This window comes from Lissotriton vulgaris, chromosome 8 (assembly GCF_964263255.1).
Source record: "Lissotriton vulgaris chromosome 8, aLisVul1.2, whole genome shotgun sequence".
Lineage (NCBI taxonomy): Eukaryota > Metazoa > Chordata > Amphibia > Caudata > Salamandridae > Lissotriton > Lissotriton vulgaris.
In genome coordinates this window covers 656,188,969-656,209,767 of record NC_141696.1, presented here as the reverse complement: position 1 = coordinate 656,209,767, position 20,799 = coordinate 656,188,969, and the positions used below count along the sequence as shown (strand labels likewise).

Genomic DNA, 20,799 nt, shown 5'->3' with positions numbered 1-20,799 from the left:
TACAACTCCCACAATGCTGTAGATTCTGGGGGGGGGGGGGGGGCGCTCAGGATTACAAAATAGTTTCTCGCTGACATGCTATCGCCTGGTAATCCCACATCTCGCACAGACTGGTCCGCTCGTATACTTGGTTTCTTGGGCGAGAGACAGCCTAGCTAGGTAAGCGTACTCGGTATTTTCAGCCCAAGAAAACGACTAACTAGGAGATGCACAAACAGAGTGCTGTGGTTCAGTCGCCATTAGTAAGCTGTACAAGGCCCCTCAGTTTCGAGTGAGTTATGTACATGGGCATGTCTAGGTTTTGACAAGAAATTCAACAATGTGATGCTTCAGTTAATCTCACGCCAGAGAGAGGACTGTGGTGTAGGGTATGCCACGACGTGGGTCCCGTGCTCGTGGTATAATTGAACTCATGGTGCAAGTGGCAAAAGAGGCCCTGGAAGGTCCACCTTCGCCTGGTAGCTCGGATGATCTTCTGTTGGCTCATGGTCAAGTTTATTTTGCATATGGCCGTTCTGTGTGTGGATCTGGGTTGTGGATTGAAAAAAAAGCTATGGATTGGAATGCGCCCCTTACCGGTGGCTGAGATAAACTAGAACATATTTTATTCTCTGGACCGGTTTTACGTGACAGCATTGTTTCTGTTACTATGCGCTACCTGTGTGGCAGGTGAGGCAGGGAGCCGGGATTAGAAAGCCTCTATCTTGGTTCCACGGTCACCAACGCACGTGCCTAAGAGAGTGTCTCTCAACTAACCTCTGTGCCGCTCTCCATAACAGACTACCCATTAGTGCAAATGACGCTTAGTTGCATTTTCAAAGTAACGGAAACATGCTTCCCGGTTTGCCAGAAAAATGTTTGACAAAATAGACTACCATAACTAGTCTTCACAACAATTTCGCTCTGCGTTTCCCACAGTCGAAGTTGAGTCATGCCTCTAAGCCCCTAGGTTCGAGAGACAGCTTGGTCGTGGAGCCCTCTCTTGTCTTTGGGGGTCCTTTTCCTCGATAGCTCTTATCCTGCAAAGTGAAGTGAAGTCATCCATTGATTGCTTTGCGTGGCCTGCGCCACACACCCCGCTCATGTTTCTCCTTTCTCTCATATCACGTGACTTTACCGTATCTGTTACTTTCTTTCATGTGGCTCCTTCCAGGGAGTGCTGCTTCTCTAACCTCATTCCTAAGCGATGTCCCTTAAAGAATCACTCTGTTCCACTGTAACTTAACTCTGATACAACCACCCTGTTCAACACTCTACTGCTCCAAACATGTAGCTACAAGCGCCTCATATTGTTACCCCACTGCTCTTTTACTTTCATACAATTGTAGTTATCTTTCTTTTGTACTTTGTTACCTCTTATGACTCTGTTCCACGCCCCTCCGCACCCCTTCAGAACAAAAGCCTTATTTCCTGGCCACATTACCCACTTTCCAAACAAGCATTTTCAAAGCACTAGTTCTCGCATTATTAAAGTTTGAGATATTGGTGTTGCATTATTTAGCCATGCCAATAGCTCAAACTTTAATAATGCGAGACCTATTGCATTGCAAAGGCTTGTTTAAGGCTTGCATGAGACTATCAATTATTCTACACATGTGGAGTGTCATGACCACTTTCTTCAGGTTCATGTAAAGAGCAACGATGGCAACAAAAAAAAGCACAGAATAGATATTACAGTAAATATTTTGCACTACCACAAATTCAAAGTAACTGCTCCAACTAAAAGCTCTGCCATATAAATGCATCATTACACAGGTTATAGGGTGCCATGCTCTTTGTGAGTTCCCATCCCTTAAATCACATGCGCATTTAGGTCTTCTTCTGTGTCCGAATACTGTCTTGGAATTCGCCGAGTGCAAGGTGGTGCAGACAAAATATAGGACGGCCCATCGTTTGGGTGAGCTGGGTAGTATCTTTGCCCAGTGGTAATGAGGAGGTCAATAGTGTAGTGCATTTTGGAGATGTGGTCTTGGAGGAGACCACAAGACCAACAGGCTGCGGACAACAGAAACACAGGGATTTTATTGGTCAATCAGATCTTGCGATTAGTCCTTTCTAAGGTCATGTATCAATAAAAAGTAGACAACTGCATCTTACTCAAAGTAGCCAGCTCATGCGATAGGTGGTTGGTTGTGGGCACTTTCCTATTGTGAAAGGTAAAAAAATCTCCAGAACTATAAGGGCCTGTAATTCAAATTGTAAACTGCCATGTCGACCTGGCAAGTGCCACCACTTGCCAGGCCCAAACCTTCTCTTTTATTGCATGTAAGGCACACCTAAGGTAGGCCCAAGGTATCCCCATGGGCAGGGTGCAGTGTATTTAAAAAGAAGGACATGCACTGGTGAGTGTTACTTGTCCTGATTGCAAAATACTGCTAATTTCGTTTTTCAGTATTGCAAGGACTATCTCTCCCCTTGGTTATTACTGGAGCTGCCTTGTAATCTTTTACAAGTGTAACTTCCAATTGGGAAGAGATACAGATTTGGAGTTTGGGGTCCCTGAACTCACAATTTAAACATACATCTTTTAGTGAAGTTTGTCTTTAAATTGTGTGTTTGAAATTGTAACTTTTAGAAAGAGGGCATTTTCTAGCTTTGCCATTCTGTGCCTCTGCCTGCCTGTGAAATCCAAGTCTGAGGGAGGGTGACAGTGGTGCTGTTTGTGCATTCACTCTAAACAGCCACACAAAGGCGGCTGAGGTGTGCCCTGCATATCCTGACGGCCCATCACCAGGCTGATGGGTCTTCCTGACCTAGAGCGGCGGGAGGAATTGTCATCGACACATGAATAGGGCTGTGCCTTTCCTCACACAAACCAGTCTTTACCCCCTGTGGTGTGCCTGGAGCCAGGTCAGGGAAAAGCAGGGTCTTGTGCACTACAAAGACTTTTCTTTGATGTTTGCCTAATTCGAAGCATGCTTAATTTGAGCCAGTGGTTTCTGGTCCTCATCTCAGCACCAGGAAAAGACACATTCATTTATGTGGAGATTAAGTGATTTGCCCAGAATCAAAGGATATTTAGCTGACACCGAGACTGAAACCTGATTCCCCAGCCCAAAAGTCACCATCTCTGGCCATTACACCGCATCCTCTCCCCACTTTCAAGGTTCTGTAGTGGTGCTATTTTAGGCAGCGCTAACAGGAGAAATAGGCTTGTGCAATCTGCCTCCTGACAAGAGCTCCAGCACTTATTTCTTTTTCAAATTAGCCACTGCTTTAGAGGCAGAAACTAGCATAAGTACTGTGAAACCTTAACTTCACAACACTTCTGAACTATGAGAAGATTCTGCCAAGAAGAAGAGCTGAAGCAGCTGTAGCAGGAGAGCTGCCACTCTGCTTGTTTCTGTGTTTGGCTGGCTTGCTGCTTCTGTCTTGGAGAGTGAAAGGACTGGACTTTGCTTACTGTATCCTCCTTGCCAAAGTTCTCCAAGGGCTTGTGTGTGCTTGCCTCATGTTAAGAAGTCTCGGGCCATCAAAGACATCAAATGCAGCCCCTGAACTCCTCTACTGTAAGCTCTGACCTACTAAGTGATGCCAAGCCTAGTTCGGGCCCTAGGAGGGGGTTTTGCTGCAAAGAACCCTGAAAATCCACGCATCGACATTCAGCTTCTGTTTTTCCTGACGCAGCACTGCTATGTGGCTGAAAATCCATCGCAAAGCTGTGGCCAAAGAATCAAAGCAGCACCTGCTGTGTGGCTAAAAAGATCGCTGCAGCCAGAGTTCTGTGCACCGTGTCTCCTACATCTGAGACATCCGCTTCTATTTCGATGCAGACCCTGCTGTTCGGCTGAAGAAAAATCGACCCATCACCTGCTCGCAACTAGGATAAAAAATATTCTGTTTCGTCACCTCATCGACCCCAGCATGCCCGGATTTTCTACGCATCGCACCTGTGCACCAACTTCTGCATCGACGTTACCCAGCAGTAAGGAACCAAGGACTCGTGTCCAAATTTCGACGCATCACCTCCCCTCACAGTAAGGACCCGGCACATCACCTCCTCAGCGCTACAGTAAGGAACAGACACATCACCTCCCCTGGCAGTAAGGAACCTACTCCATCACCTTCCCTGGAAATGAGGAACCAACACAACGTTTGTTTTTCTGGAACCTCACCAAGCTTTAGTTTTAGTCTTTGATTTTGATGCTTCTCAGGTACTTTGTGATAAAAGTATTTCCTGCGGGCTTACTGGCTTGGGGAGGTCAGGCTCCGGTCTCTTCAGGGTGTAGGTGATCGCATGGCCCCGTGGGTTTGCGGTTTGAATCCGGCCACTTCAGGGGTGATTTCCTTCCACGGCGTACAGGCTTTCTGGCTTCCATGTGCCGGGTGATGGTTGTGTGGCTGGCATCTGCTTCTCGGGCCAGTCCTCCTGAGGCGGGTGCGCGTTCCCGTGTAGGCAGGTGTTGCCAGTCTCCTTCAGCAGTTCCCCCATTTCTGCCTTCATATTCCAGCGCCGCCTCAGCGTTCAGTGTTGGCTGTCTTTCCTGTGTCTGCCACCTTGTCTTAAGGGCTGTATTTTTGTTGTTTCATTTTTCTGGACATGGAGCAGGGGGATGCCCCGGTGGGGCAGGTTCAGCCTCCCAGGCTCCTGTGGAATCTGTTTCCTTGCAGTCCATTCAGGACCTGATCCAGGCTGCGGTGGCGGCTGCATTTGCGCAGCCCGAAGGTGGGCAGGGTCCCTCTTCCCCTAAGCGTCCCCGCATGGAACGCTCTCCAGTTTCTGATGCTGGGGAGGAGAAGGAGGATCTCCGGGGGTGCTATGTCCAGGGTCAGGAGTTGTGGGATGTGCTCCTACACATCAAGGAGAACTTGGATTTTCCAGCGCCAGCAGCAGAAGAGCTCTGAGGACTTCTTCTTACAGTACCAACGCAAGGAGCTGCAGTCACTTCCTCTTCATTCCTCCGTTAAGCAGATGATCGAGGGGGAATGGATGGAGATAGATAAACAAGCCTTCCTGAGGTACCTGGCGAAACGCTACACCATCCAGGACTTTGCCAAGGATTTCCCTCCCTCTGTGAAGGTGGACTCTCATGGCGGGGCTGTTCTTGCAGGGATCCATTATTTCCAATGACGCCTCACCGTCGGACCCGGTTGACAGGCGGGTGGAGGCCGCGGCCAAGCATGCCTACCCGGCGGCCAATTTTTCCATTCGGGCCTCTGCCTACTTGTCTTACACCATGCAGTCCTTGTTAAAGAATTTTCAGTCCTTGGTGGTGCTACTGGACCAGGGGGCGGATGTGGTTCCTACCCTGGCTGTGATGGAGCAAGAGACTCGGCTCCAGTCAGACATTTCCTTCGACACCTTGGGGGCCTCTGCCGCGGCTGGTGGTGCCACTATTCAGGCCCGGGGGCAGATCTGGTTAGGCCACTGGAAGGGAGAGGCTGCCCAGAAAGCATTGCTGGTGAAGATACCCTTCTCGGGGACAAAGCTGTGCAGGTCCTCTTTAGAGGACATGGTGAAGAAGTTGGCTGAGGACCAGAAGCTCCTGGCTCCCCTCAGGTCTTCCAAGGGCCGCTTCCCAGGCCCCAAGAGGGCGTTTTCCACCTCGTCCACAGCTAGGGGCAGTGGGCCCTTTCGAAGTAGGGGTCGTAACAGGGGCACCCCTTTCTTCACCAAGTTCGGTCTCAGCCTGCGGCTTCCACCTCTGCGCCCAGGTCTTAAGTATCTTCAGGCCCCGCTGGGTGGTTTCCCGGTGGGCGGATGGCTCCGCCACTTCCTTCCGACGTGAGAATCCTCTGTCTCGGACCTTTGGGCACTTCGGATCGTGAGGGAGGGTCTGTGCATCACCTTCAGCTCCCCTCCTCCGACGTCTTCCGCGCTACCCCGTTGCCTTCCTCTTCAGTAAAACGGGTTAACTTGCTCACCGGCATCCAGGATCTCCTTGTCAAGGGGGCCATCGGGCCTGTTCCACCGTCTCAGAGGGGTTGCGGTGTCTATTCCATCCTGTTCCTGGTAAGGAAAGTGTCTCCGGAATTTCGACCCGACTTGGACTTGAAGCGGGGAATTCTTTCATTCCTCACACTAAGTTCAAGATGCTTTCTCTGCAGGACATTCTGCCGCTGCTGGTCCAGAGGGAGGTGGTTGCTTCGCTGGACCGGTTAGATGCGTACCTCCATGTGCCGGTCCATCTCAGCCTTTTCTCTGGTTCTGCGTGGGGGACAGCCACTACCAGTTCCAGGTACTTCCTTTTGGTTTATCATCTGCCCCGAGGGTGTTCACCAAGATTCTGGCACCCTTGGTGGGCATTCTCCACTGGGAGGGGATCAGGGTGTTTCTGTACTTGGATGACTGGTTAATATCTGCCTCTTCTTTCTCAAAGGGGACGCTCCACGTCAGGAGAGTCTGCAAGGTTCTCTCTACCCACAGCTTCCTGATCAACCTGAGGAAGTCCCACCTGTCTCCCACCCAGGACTTGGTTTTCATAGGGGGCTATTTGGACATGCTCATGGGGAAGGTGTTCTTGCCCCTGGAATGCCGCAACTTCGAGGCGGGATCTGGGGGCTCTTCTAGGGCAGGAGTCTGCTCCTGTGAGTCTGTGGTTGAGAGTTCAGGGGTTAATGTCTGCCACCATCAATGTTCTCCCCTGGGCCCGCCTCCACCTGTACCCCTTGGTGAATCACCTTCTGTCTCTCTGGGATCCCTGCTCCGGGGACAATGAGGTTTCAGTCCTGGTGTCCCGTCAGATTCGGTCGGACCTGGGCTGATGGTTGGTGGACTCCCACCTTTTGGAGGGTCTCCCTTTTCTAGTCTCCCCTTCCCGGGTGGTCACGACCGATGCCAGTCAACTCGGCTGGGGGGGTAACCTTGGGGTCCTGGTCAGTTCAGGGTCAGTGGGGTCCTCTTCTGTCTCACTGCTCCTCCAACTTCAGTGAGATGAAGGCAGTCCTACTGGCCTGCCAGGAGTTTGCTCCCTCTCTCTAGTGTCAACACGTCTTGGTTCGGACAGGCAACCAGGTAGTGAGGGGTTATATCAACCACCGGGGGGGGTTGCCGGGTGCACTCCCTGTGGTTCCTGTCCCGGGATCTGTTGTCCTGGGCAGAGGAGACGGTTTTGTCTCTCAGGGCTGTAGAATGTGGTGGCGGACCATCTCAGTCGGGTGTTCCCTCCGTTGTCTGCTTCTCCCTAAAGCCTTCGGTCTTTTGGCGTCTGGTGGACCTGTTTGGCCTTCCCAGAGTGGACCTGTTCGCTGAGATGGGCAATGCTCTCCTGCCTTGTTTCTGCGCTCTCCATCCGTGTCCGGCGGTTTGGAGGGTGGATGCTCCGTCTTTCCCTTGGCCTTGGTCCTCTTGTATGTCTTTCCCCCCTTTCCCTTGATTCCTCGGGTCCTCTGCAAGGTCCGCCTGGAAATAGCCCTGGTGCTCTTGGTGGTTCCCGGTTGGGTTCGCCGCTCCTGGTATCCTCTCCTGTGCGAGCTGGCTGTTCGGGACTGTTGGCCGATTCCGGATCGCCCGCTCCTGTTGCGGGGTCCTCCGCTCCCCGGGGCGGTGTTGAGCCAGCTCCATCTACAGGCTTGGCTGTTGAGCAGGTGACCTTGTTGGCTCAGGGGTGTTCTCCGGGGGTGGTTGCCTTGTTACAGGGTTCCCGAAGATCTTCGCCCTTGCTGTTTTATTCCCGTCAATGGTCCTCTTTTTCCCATTGGTGTGGGCTGCAGGGTTCCGACCTGGTGTCGGTGGACCCCATGAGGGTTCTGGATTTCCTGGCAGAGGATTTTTTCCTGGGGTTGGCCCCCTTCACTCTGAGGGTACAGAGGGCTGCCCTGCGGGTTCCTTAGTGGGTCGCTTCCTGCGGCGGCGTCGGGCTCTTTGCCTGGCTCCTCCTTGGGATCTTCCTTTAGCCCTCCGGGCCCTGCAGGGTGCCCCCTTTGGGCCTCTACCGTCTGTGGATCTTAAATTCCTCACCTTCAAGGTGGTTTTCTTGGTAGCCATTGTCTCTGCTGGCCGGATGGGCGAGCTGGGGTCTTTTCTTCAATCTCCTCCTTTCTTGCGGGTTTTGTCAGACCGTCTGGTCCTGCAACATGACCCTCGTTTTCTGCCCAAGATACCCTCCCTTGTTAACCGTTCCTGTGAGGTGTCCTTACCTTCCTTTTCCCCTGAGGTGGATGCCTCCCTGTCCTTGCTGGATGTCCATTATGCGGTGGAGGTTTACCTGGACCGCACGTCCTCATTTTGTCAATCTGACAGTTTATTCATGACCTTTGGGCTAGTTTGTTCTGGGCACAAGACCTCTGTGTTCACTTTGAGTCGCAGGCTGAAGCAGGCCATCCTGCTGGCCTACGAGTCCCAGGGTTTTGACCTCCCGGGGAATGTTCAGGGTCGTTCCACCCAGAGTGTTTCAGTGTCATGGGCCTCTTTTAAGGGTGTGTCCACTGAAGAGATCTGCAGGGCGGCGACTTGGTCGTCTCCGCACAAGTTCATGGAGCACTACCGGGTGGTCCTGGGTAGCTCTCTTACTGGGGGTTTTGCGGGGGCTGTTTTGAGTGGGCGGTCTGTCGTCCCTTGATTGGTCCCTTGACTGGGCTGTGTTTTATTCTGTTATTTCTTTATACAATGGATTAAAGATGTGTTTGGTTACCATGTTCTGGTAATGCCCCGGTAATCTTCATTACTCAGAGTATAGCCTTCCTCGCCACATGAGTTCCCGTCCCTCCCTCCCTGCCTGGCTATCGGTTTCATGTTTGGGGCTTGGTAGTTTCAGGCTGAAGGGTTTGGCCGGCCCGCCTCTTATAGTGGTCATGGGGTATATGGGTCTGCAATATTGCGAAGGGATGGGAGGCATGGGAGGCTAACTTTTGCTTTGGAGGGTTCTGGTGTGGAGCTGAAGCTCACTTAGTTAGTCATGTGGCGAGGAAGACTATACTCTGAGTAATGAGTAATGAAGATTACCAGTTAGTCAAGTCAAGTCAAGTCAAGTCAAGAGATTTATATAGCGCGCTACATACCCATAGGGTCTCAAGGCGCTTGCGAAAGGGTGGGGAATTACTTGTCGAATATCCAAGTTTTGAGTTGCTTTCTGAATGCTAGGTGGTTCTGAGTAAGGCGAAGGTGAGAGGGAAGTGAGTTCCAGGTTTTAGCTGCCTGGTAGGAGAAGGATCTACCACCCATCGTAGTTTTGTTGATACGAGGTACAATGGCGAGGGCTTGGTTGGAGGATCATAGCTGGCGGGAGGGGGTGTAGAAGGACAGTCGTGTGTTGAGGCATTCGGGTCCAAGTTCGTAAAGTGCTTTGTGTGCGTGGGTTAGGAGGCGGAAAGTGATCTTCTTGTTTACGGGGAGCCAGTGGAGGTTTTTCAGGTGACCAGAGATGTGTTCTTTACGCGGGATGTCTAGCATGAGTCTGGCTGATGCGTTCTGGATGCGTTGGAGTTTTTTCTGGAGTTTTGCGGTGGTACCGGCGTATAGGGTGTTTCCGTAGTCCAGGCGGCTAGTGATCAGTGCGTGGGTGACCGTTTTTCTAGTTTCGGTGGGGATCCAGCGAAATGTTTTTTTGAGAATGCGAAGGATGTTGAAGCAAGATGATGAAACGGCGTTGACTTGTCTGGTCATCGAGAGTGAGGAGTCCAGGATGACACCCAGGTTCCGTGCGTGGTCCGTCGGGATGGGTGCTTTTCCAAGGGCCTCTGGCCACCAAGAGTCATCCCAGGCGGAGGGGGAGGTGCCTAAGATGAGGACTTCGGTTTTGTCTGAGTTCAGTTTCAGACGACTGTGCTTCATCCATTCGGCTACTTCTTTCATTCCTTCGTGTAAATTGGTTTTGGCGGTGTTAGGGTCTTTGGTGAGTGAAAGGATTAGTTGAGTGTCGTCCGCGTAGGAGATGATGTTGAGGTTGTGTTGGCGTGCGATGGTCGCGAGGGGGCTCATGTATACGTTGAAGAGGGTGGGGCTGAGTGACGATCCTTGTGGCACGCCGCAGATGACTTCAGAGGCCTCTGACTTGAATGGTGGGAGGCGGACTCTCTGGGTTCTACCGGTGAGGAACGAGGTGATCCATTCCAGTGCTTTTCCTTGGATTCCGACGTTTCTGAGGCGTTGCAGGAGGGTGCTATGACAGACTGTGTCGAAGGCAGCGGAGAGGTCGAGGAGGATGAGGGTGACTGTGTCTCCATTGTCCAGTAGAGTTCGAATGTCGTCTGTTGCTGCGATAAGTGCGGTCTCGGTGCTGTGTTTGGCTCGGAAGCCAGACTGTGAGGAGTCGAGGGATTTGTTGGCTTCGAGGAAGGTGGCAAGCTGGTTGTTGACAGCTTTCTCGATGACTTTGGCCGGGAATGGAAGAAGCGAGATGGGGCGGTAGTTTTTGAGTTCGGTGGGGTCAGCTGTGGGTTTTTTCAGAAGGGCGCTAAGTTCAGCGTGTTTCCAGCTTTCCGGGAAGGTGGCGGAGTTGAGGGAGCAGTTGATGACATCTCGGAGGTGTGGTGCTATGATGGAGTCTGCTTTGTTGAAGATGTGGTGAGGGCAAGGGTCTGTGGGGGATCCAGAGTGGATGGAGTTCATCAGGTGGATGGTGTCCTCGGTAGAGATTGGGTTCCAGTCGTTAAGGATGTTCAAGGGGGGTGAAGGTCCTGCAGAAGGTTGGGTGGGTTGGTCTCCGGGTCGGTTATCGAAGCTGTTATGGATGTCTGCGATTTTGTTGTGGAAGAAGGAAGCTAGGGAGTCGCAGAGGGCTTGGGAGGGGGTGATGTCTTTGGAGTTGGCTGATGGGTTGGTAAATTCTTTGACGATGTTGAATAATTCCTTGCTGTTGTGGGCGTTGTTATCTAGTCGGTCTTTGAATGCGGCTTTCTTGGCAGACCGGATGAGTTGGTGGTGTATGCGGGTTGCGTTTTTGAAGGCGTCCCTGGTGCTGGTGTTTGGGTCTTTTTTCCAGGCCTTCTCAAGGGAGCGACAGAGTTTCTTCGATTTCTTAAGATCGTCGTTGAACCAGGAGGATGAGATTGAGTAACCAGGAGGAGTAACCGGGGCATTTCTTTTTCCACCTTCACAGCCTGAATCACTAGAATGCCTGTGCACTCCGTCTAAAGGTCTATGCCTTGCCTACATGCATGCCTTCAAATTCACTTTCAAGCTTACCTCCGCAACTGTGAATCATACCTTAACCGACTTGTTTAACTCCGCCATTCTCCGTATACCCCTCCCCTTATGTAATCACTCCGCTCACCATGACCTTGTGTGCCATTGGTTTACTATGGACAGCTTTCCTTGCACAAATACCACTGCTGTTCAATACATAAAACGGTACAAAAGGGGGTGGTGATGAATGGAGCATCTGAATCAATCAAACACTCCCACCCAGTCAAAAAGATATGGGTCTAATCCATCACCGTTCTTTAGCTCACTCTGCCACCCCAGTTCAGACATGGCTATATGCATGAGGCACAGGGTCAGACTGATTTGCATATAGCCATGTCTGAACTGGGGTAGCAGAGTGGGCTAAAGAACGGTGATGGATTAAACCCAGATCTTTTGACTGGGTGTGAGTGTTTGCTTGAATCAGATGCTCCGTCCATCACCACACCCTTGTGTACCAATATATAGAACGTGCACACAATCAAGAGGGATAAAACCCGCCCAAATCATGGAAACATACAAATATTGCCATCTTCCCTAAAAAAGGTAAACCACCTGAGTCAACCTCTTCATATCGTCCAATTTCACTTATTAACTCGGACTCGAAGATCTATGCTAAGGTTCTGGCCAACCGGATCAGTGGGATTATCGAACATCTGGTCTCCCCCTGGCAGCACGGTTTCATACCCGGTAAGAGCACGACAGACCATACTCGTAGAGCCATCTCCTTATTTGACATCACGGGAGTAGAGGGGGGCCAGATGTCGATGATCCTACTGGACGCGGAAAAGGCCTTTGACCGGGTCTCATTAAATCTATCAAAGCACTCTATGTCGATCCTAAGGCAAAAATTATGGTTAGGGGCAAAGAGTCAGAATCTATTAACATCCAGGGGGGCACGCAGCAAGGATGCCCGTGTTCCCCAATCCGGTTTGCTCTTTATATCAACCCACTCATCCTTAAACTTCTTACTTCCCCAGTAATCGAACCGGTTAAAGTTGGCACGTACAGCACCAAAATACTTGCATACGCCGATGACGTGGCAGTATTAACACCGAACCCTACAGAGGCAATTGATGAGATTGAATCAATCACATGGTCTTTTGGTTCATATTCAGGGTATTCCTTGAATAAAGATAAGACGATGGTCATATGTACCGAGAACACACCTTTTGTAAGCCCCTATAGAGTCAACAACGCGGTATATCTAGGTGTAACCATCTCTCCTAAGGTAAATGAAATTAATCAACTTAACTATTATCCGCTTATCGAGAAAGTTAAAAAAGACCTTGTTAGAGTTAACAATCTTCACTTATCAATAATTGGCAGGGGAAATTACCTTAAAATGAGTGTATTTCCCAAAATTTTATATTTATTTCGGGCAATTCCATTCTTGGTTGACTATGGCATAATTAAAACCCTCGATTCCTCCATGTCAAGATTTATTTGGAATTATGGTAAAATCAGGAGGGCTCTACCCAAGTTAACTTTACCCCATCAAAGAGGAGGGCTAGCGATACCAAACTTAACATTCTATCTGTGGGCAACCCTCCTACAACAAATGACCACTCTCTTTGATACTAAATTGCCAGTGATTACTGGCCCAAGATGCTCCATACCATCAATATATGAGTTGTTGTTAGGAGAGAAAGCTAGAGGTCTGCTGCTAAAACAAGTTGAACCATCCTACTTCAAAAAGATTAAATTTAAGATCATCACGGACGCATGGAGAGTCTGGAAGAACACCACTAAAGATCTGATAATACCAAAATACACCAAATACACCCCTCTTTGGCATAGCTCAATTATCCCGACCCAACTTAATGATAATACCTCTAGGAGATGGGAGAATCTAGGGATAGTGAAAGTAGGAGATTTTTTTGGTCGGGATTCTGTACCATCTTTTGAAGAATTAAGCGGAAAATACCAAATCCCCACACTGACTATTTGAAATTCATACAAGTATACACTTCCCTTAGACAGACGGTACCTAGAATAGAACTGAAGGCTGTCTCAATTTTAGAATTAATAGGCAAACGGACAACCAGGATAGGTAACATCTATGAATTGTTTATAAACAACCAACCTGACGATCTAGAACAAATCGAAAAAAGCTGGGCCACTAAGTTAAATAACCCAAACATCGATATAGATAGGTCTTTGACGCTATCATATAAACTGTTTCTAGCTTCTAACCTAAAGGCACAAATTTATAAAACAATTTATGACCTCTACTTTACCCCTGCAAAACTATTTACCTGGGGCAAAAGAGCAAGCGATCAATGCCCGAGATGCTCTCTTGGCACAGCTAATCTCATACAAATGCTTGCTGATTGCCCTAAGCTAGATTCGATCAAAAAAGGGATGTCCAAATATTGGGCTGAAATTTTTGGACACAAACTTAAAACATCATCGACAGTCTTCATTCTGGGTTATGACTCTCTAGGGTACAGCAAAAAGGAAGCAATGTCTGTATTTGTTGGGACAGCTGTATTTAGAATCATTTTGGCAGCGCAGTGGAAAGATACAGACGCTCCTACTTTTCAAGGATGGCTAAGCAGACTACTAGGAATTTACAAGCAGGAGACTGCAATTTATAAAATCAGAGGGAAAAAATCACGAGCCCTCGGGGCTCAGATATGGGCCCCTGTTGCCACCTGGTTTGATAACCAAAGAAATTCATAGCCTTTAAAGATGAGATGTTGTAGAAATGTATTATGTAAATGTAAATGTAAATGTACATGTATTTATATAGCGCAAATCACCCACACCGCAGGTATCTAAGCGCTTGCTTAGGGAACCCGTCCTGGTATTCCCCTGTGAGATATCCCCGGCAGGGTATCCACAAGGTGAAAGCCAGGCATCCCGCCGCGAGGGGCCGTTGTGGAGATTAAGCAAGCTATTGCCCAGAGTCGCAGAGTGTGAACCCGTGAGTCGAGTAGGCACCGGAGCGAGAATTATCGAGTCCGTGGAATTATTGAGCCCAAGCCCCGTCGAGGCGGGGAATTGAACCCTGGTCCAGGGCCGATCTCAGCTTCCGGGTCTGCCGCCTCTAACCCCTGAGCCACACTTCTCCTATATATCCATATCTATCAATACTTTTTGTACTCTGTATTTTTTTTTTCTTTCCCTCTTTCTTCTTTTTCTTTCTTTTTTAATTTTTTCTTTTTACTTGAGAGTAATTGGGCATGACCGTGATAAAGTTTAAACTGAATCATGTTTTTCGTTAATTCGATCTTTGGAAACGATTGAAGTAATGAACTGTCTTTTTTTTTATGAATTGTACATTTATGAACTTGCTCAAATAAAAAAAATTAAAAAAAAGAAAAAGAAGAGGGTGAGCTCTGTTGGCTTGGCTGAGGATTGTTTTTGGTGAGTTTGTTTTCAGTTGACTAAGTTACATTTTCATGGTTGTCATTCACTTCTGGCCGAGATTTGACTTTGATAGTTATTTATTCATGGAATGTCACATGCTTTCATTGTTGTGCGTCTCTTACACTGAGAGGTTTTACCGTACAGCTGTTTTATTGATTTCTATTTAAAGCGTTCCTTTTTTAACGCCAAAGTTCGATATTCTGACATGCATAGAATTCACATATTATGTTTCTGTTATTATTAATGTGTGTCAACTGCTTAAAAAACGCATATATTTTATAATCAGTACCTGTTATTAGTCACCTCATTCCAATTGAAATGTAAAGTTGCATTTACCCATTCCCCTCGTTCATGTTGTGTCAGTCTAGCAAGCTTTGCATTTTTTCAGTTTTAATAGTCCTAATATTGATTCACTGTAGGGGCAGCTTTTCACTGAACGTAATCTTGAAAATAATAGAACCAGACTGTTGTACCCTGCTGATTAAAATGTTCAACATGTAGAATAGTCAGGAGTTGGTTTTATAAACCCAAGGTGGTGTGAATTACAATTTAAAATAAATACCTGCAAAAGCGGGCAAAAAATAAATAAATAAAAAAATAAAAAAAAAACAAGAGGGATAAAAAGAGGAGAGCCCTATCTGGCAAGAGAATGTGCATCAACGAAAGTTAAAGTTGTAAGACTGTGATTTACAGAAACGCTTTGAGGTTTTCTCCACAGAGACTGGGTGTGTAAGCATAAGAGATCCTGCTAGAATGATGTTTTACTTGCTGCTTCCACCCCTTTCCAGTCACTCAAATGCCAAACACTGTACAAGTAATCTAACAGCCCTGGAGCAATATTAATTCAGCCTCTGAGTTAAGAGACAAGAATGAAGTTCAGCCTGTTCTTTCACCAACACACCTTGTCGAGCAGCACCAGGGAAACCCACTTCAAGTAAATATTCACATTATGCATAGAACAGTAATTGAAGCCTTGGGGGAGGGAGAGAGAGGAAGGGAGTGGGAGACACAGAGGGAGAGAATACCCTCGCCTACGACCCTCTGTCAGAAAACAGGGTCGATGGTCTTACCTGGAGTCTTGGAGGAAGTCAGGAGTCCACATTGACAAGCAGAATCCATGGTAGGTGCAAATAGATCTACGAAACGAATGAGAAGCAGATTATCTGTCTGAGTCGGCAAGGAGCTATCTCTCATCAAGCATGGGAGAGGGATAAGGGCACAGGGTTATCTCAAGGAAAATGAGTGAGGAGGGAGTAAGGGTCAAACTTGGAAACTGTAGCACCTGATCTTGCAGAGCTTAAAACATTAGGTATTAAGTGACAAAGAGAAAACCGTTCTTCTGGGCTTCTCATTTTCTCAAGGACTTCTCCATTCGAACTCAAATGACTATCACAGGTAATTTTGTTTAACGTACCAGCTACTAGAGATTATGCAGTGCTAAAAGATATTTCCTTTTCCTCAATACAAAGATCAATGGAATCTAGGGGCTTTCTGAGCACATCAAGAATTACAATATAACAACGCAAAATGAAAGGTTTTAGGCTGCTATACAAAGACTAAATGGTATCCTAACAGAAGTACACAGTGTCACAACTTTCTGTGGTGGGCAGACGGGGTTGGGGTTACACAGAGGACTCATCGGTTTCAGGGCACCCACATGTACTAGTTCCGTTTGCTCTGCAACCAATCATCACTGAGCATGCACCTTTTCTGAAACTACCCCTGGTTGGTGAAGCTGTTCTCTCACACTGCACCGTCCACTGTTTGCTCCAGTTTTCACAGCTGTCAGGGCTCTTGTGATGGATTCAAGAGTAACCAGGACATGTAGAAATCATCTTTGCATGCTGTCTCTCAACCAATGACTGTGCCTTCTCATTTTCAGCTCTGTTCCTCTAGGTAGGGGGCTTAAGGTGCCCTCTCTGCTTTACACCCGTTTTGAATATCACAGTAGATCCACCTCACGACAGTCTCACTTTTTTTTACATCATGGTCTTGGAGTCTCCAGATGTACACTTGCATTTGGAAGCTAACAACTACCAAATTGGTAAACAAATGATGGAGGGGCTACAATCCAGACCGACAAAGCACAAGCTATCAATTACTTCATTGTTCCTTGCCAATGGTCCCACAGTATTGGGTGGGCTAGACACATACAAATCAGCCTAAAACTCGCAGTTGTTTGCTTAAAACTCAGCAGTCACCACTCACCAGTGAGAAGCCAAGGGACAGGTACTCACGCAGGCTAGATTGTGGTCAAAGTTCACATTCCCTGTAATTCTCAGACTGAACAGTTTCTCTATTAGATTATCTTCTCCCCAGTGTGTTGAGGTGGCAAACCTGGTCTCATCGCCAGTGCGAAAATACAAGTTGAGCTCAATAATAATGCTCCACACGTGAGGAAGCGCGAATTTACGTTTACTGCTTACACCTCAGCCACAGCCTGGTTCCAAACTGTTGTTACACTCCCAGTTCCCTCAGAGGCTGCACTGGAATTCTAAGGGTACCAGTATTCCATGGACGTAGGCCAATCCACAGTGACTGTGGATAGAATGTCACACTTTCAACCTGACACTTGCAAGTCATTTCCTTTTGCTCAATCTATGAAAGTCTGATTAGCCTCATCCACAACAGTTAAATGCTGGCAAAGGACTCCACTCGGGCATATAGATACGACAAGCCCTCACCAAATGTAACATAACCCTTATTGAGCCACACCCGACAAGCAAGGAAATGCTTTATGACGAGAGTATCCTTAAGGCCCTTCTTTCACATCCACAACTTGGAGACCAACAGGCTGATGCAGACATATGAGAACTGCCCGTAACATGATCTATGCCTTGTAGAAGTGTCATTGCTTCCTTAAATACCATCTCAAACACAGGTGGCTCATTTGGTTTCTTTTCTCGTGATCTTGGCCAATATTATGAGAGGTCATTTTTCACTGGCACCCAAAGCCTTGAGTATGAGAATACACCAACTGGATTGACCAAGTAAACTTTGTAAAGCTATCGTCCAACTGCAACATGATTGAGCAGCCATGGCCTACTCTGAGATAAAAATCACAATTTGTATGTTTGGCTACTTAATCAAACAAACAAGACAACAGTCCTATATGCTCACGATAACTGTTAGTAATTAAACCACCAGAAAAGAGATCCTTTTAGGACAAGAACCCTCACTCACCCGAGGGTGACATTCTTCATCACTGGTTTCCCTCCTTACACCTGGACTGCAAGGTTCATGGTGTGGGCTACAACTCCCCAGAGGGGATGAGCTGGGGTGTTTTACAAAGATGAGCGATGGAAAGGGGTAAGTGAGGGGCAGAGTGCAAGAGAAGTGTCACCCTCAGATGAGTGAGGGTTCTTGTTCTGGTGGTGAGCATATAGGACTGCTGTCCTGTTGGTTTGATTAACCCTTTCGATGCTGATGACGAGCTGGGCTCGTCATGGTGCACAGTGGTCGTGTGCTGATGACGAGCCCAGCTCGTCATAAAATAATGGCAAATAGCAATTTCCAGCACAGGAGGGGAAAACGCCTAGCAGCCAAGGTGTTAAGCAGCCAAACGTACAAATTGTGATTTTTTCAAATACCACGGATCGGTACGTTTTTAGGTATTGTTTATCCAATTAAGATCCTATGTGTGGAGAGAACTACTCTTTGAGAGGTCAGTAGAGTTGGAACTCTAACACAACAGACTCCTGACACATAATAAATGGCAATGTAACCAAGAAAAGCCACAGACAAAATAATAAATATTTATGTATCATGAGAAACGGTACAACAGTTCAAGTAAGGCACATCAAAGTGTCATACATCTGTAGAATGTTCCACTTAGTTGTAATTGATATGTTGAGTCCCACGCTGAAGTAAACAGATGCTGGATGCCAGACAAGGGTTGACAATGCATCAAACGGGGTATTATCCAATAGCCATTATCCCTAGTGTCTCCCAAGAATGGGTTTAGGTAAGGTTGCTCACTGAACCCAAAGAAATACTGCAGCACCAACAACCAAGAACTCACCACCCAGAAGAGAACTGGGGATTCCAAAACCACTCAGAAGGGAAGAGTACAAGCCGGGCCAAGATAATGAGTAGAGTCCCAAGTCGAAGTGGTGTTAGAGATAGAGCGGCATCCTTATGTTGCAATGGGAAGGGGGCATAGGGGGGTCAGGGGATTGGAGACGAAAGGACTAGGAGGAATTACATACTTATCTCTCCTCCATTCAAGGGTGGGGAAGGAGTGAGGGTTGCAGGAAATAAGATGGCACAAAGGTGTACATAATATTAGTGCGCTGTATTTTTGCAATGGTCTGCCATAGCCAAGATTTTCAGTGCATGGTAGCGCCCCCAGGACTGGGAGCTTCCAGTGGACATAGCCAACACTGATCACCCAGGAAACTCGATGAAAAATAGAAACAACAATTAGCTAAAGAACTGGAAAGAAGGATATACAAGAACATCACTAATTCTACAGGCTTGTTGTTATCTAATTCGCCCACTCTCCCTATAACAAAACTGAATAATGGATTAAGGAACTGTATATAGGGTATACAGGGGTGAAACAGGTCTAAAAAGGCAGTGTAGGTGCACAAGCAGACATCGACCTTCAGAATCTGCAATCAAATCTCAAACCGCTTGTGATGCAGTTGGTGCATGTATGAGTCAGGTTAAATCCAGAGTAGACAGCCTACAAGTCATCATGGCTCATGGACATTATCTCTCCTTGCATCAGTCCCTCTAAGAAAATCTCAGTCAGCAGGGTCTTGGCTCAGCTCAGGCAGGCTAGCTCCTCTCCACATGCGGCAGTCTTACTCAACAATTTTTACGTAAAACAGCAGTTGGTTATTATGCTAGAGCTCAAGGTGTAGGCCATTCCTCAATGGTGGTTGCAACAGTATATTCAACTTCTGGTACGCTGCCTTTCTGAGGACAGGTTTTAGGACTTCATTCAAAAGGTCCAATCGAGAACAGGGTGTTGGTTCTAAAGAGACATTACTTAAGCGAAACTGGGCCTTGGCTTACCATCAGATCCACGTAAAATCTTTAAACCCTAACTATACAACCAAACAAAAAAAGTATTTTGGGTCTTCTCTGGCTTGCTATGCCAGGAAGAGAGATTACAAATGATTAAAGGAATACTTTTTGGAAAGCCTTAGACTAGTTATTTCAAGTGGAGTGAAACTCTTGCTGGTAGAACAGACCTTTTCTCCACACAAGCATCTGATTTACACAGGCCCACAGTTAATGCCACTGCAGCCAAGAAATAAAACACCATCAAACCTACTGTGGGTCCATTGGGGCATATGCCTGTTGTGGTTGCTCCAACAGCATGGAAGATGGAGATACATTATTACTTGCAAGGAATATCCACCACATACAACATGTGTTAACTACTCAAAAGGATAATATTCATAATGCACTTAGGCTACTGACCTCCTAAAAATGGAATTCCTTCTCAGTTATAAAAAAACATATTCAACCTTCTAATGATTAAGGAATGCAAGACTGATGGATGCCTCAATCACACAAATTGTGCAACGAAAACAAATGATGGACATAATGCTGAATACATCATACATTCACCTCCAGTTAAATGATCTGAATTAGTCTATCGTTCTTTTGCTCACCATGCCACCCCAGTTTAGACCCAGCCATATGCAAATCAGTCTTGACCCTGGTCTTCATTGGAACAGTCCATCCTGAACTGCCAACCTGGTCTTCCCTGGACTGGAAACAAGCATCCTGGGACCAGTTTCAAGGTATTACCCCTCATCAGCAAGCTAGCTTGAATCCAGTGGCACAATGAGTAAGGGACCCACGTCTGGGCATGCCCAACCCACTTAGGGCGAAAAGCGAAACGCAAACAAATGGATGGAATGCTGAATAAATCATACATTCACCCCCAGTCAAGAGATCTGGGTTAATCCATTGTTCTTTTGCTCATGGGAACAGTACAGCCCAAACTGCCGAGTCAGGTCCTCAGAGAACCGGAAACAAGCATCCTGGGACCAGTTTCGGTCAAGACTAATCTGCATATGGCTGGGTTTAAACTGGAATGGCATGGGGAGCAAAAAAAATAAAATGATAGACTTGGGCCCAGCTCTCTCTACTGGGGTGAATGTTTGATATTGATCTGCATTCCGTCTATCAATTGATCTTTTTGCATTTGTCACCCCGAGTGGGACGGGTATGCTCAGACATGGGTGCCGTACTCTCCATGCCACTGGAGTTAAGCTGGCCTGGCTGATGAGGGGTGATGCCAGGGCCGGACTGGCCGTTGCGGGCACCGGGCAATCCCCCGGTGTGCCACAAGGGTGGGGGCCGGTTTTGGGCCCCTGGGGGCCGATTTTGTTACAGGGCTG

General features: G+C 47.6%; 1 protein-coding gene across 2 annotated transcripts in view; it reads right to left on the bottom strand.

Annotated features, from left to right (window-relative positions):
- Positions 1-20,799, bottom strand: part of LOC147697852 (von Willebrand factor A domain-containing protein 5A-like) — a 522,842-nt gene that overhangs the window by 492,396 nt on the left and 9,647 nt on the right. For both annotated transcript variants that reach the window (XM_086934525.1, XM_086934526.1), the window contains exon 2: positions 15,508-15,573. In XM_086934525.1, the coding sequence (XP_086790651.1) occupies positions 15,508-15,556 (49 nt within the window). In that variant the 5' untranslated portion in view covers positions 15,557-15,573. The remainder of the gene's footprint in view (positions 1-15,507; positions 15,574-20,799) is intronic.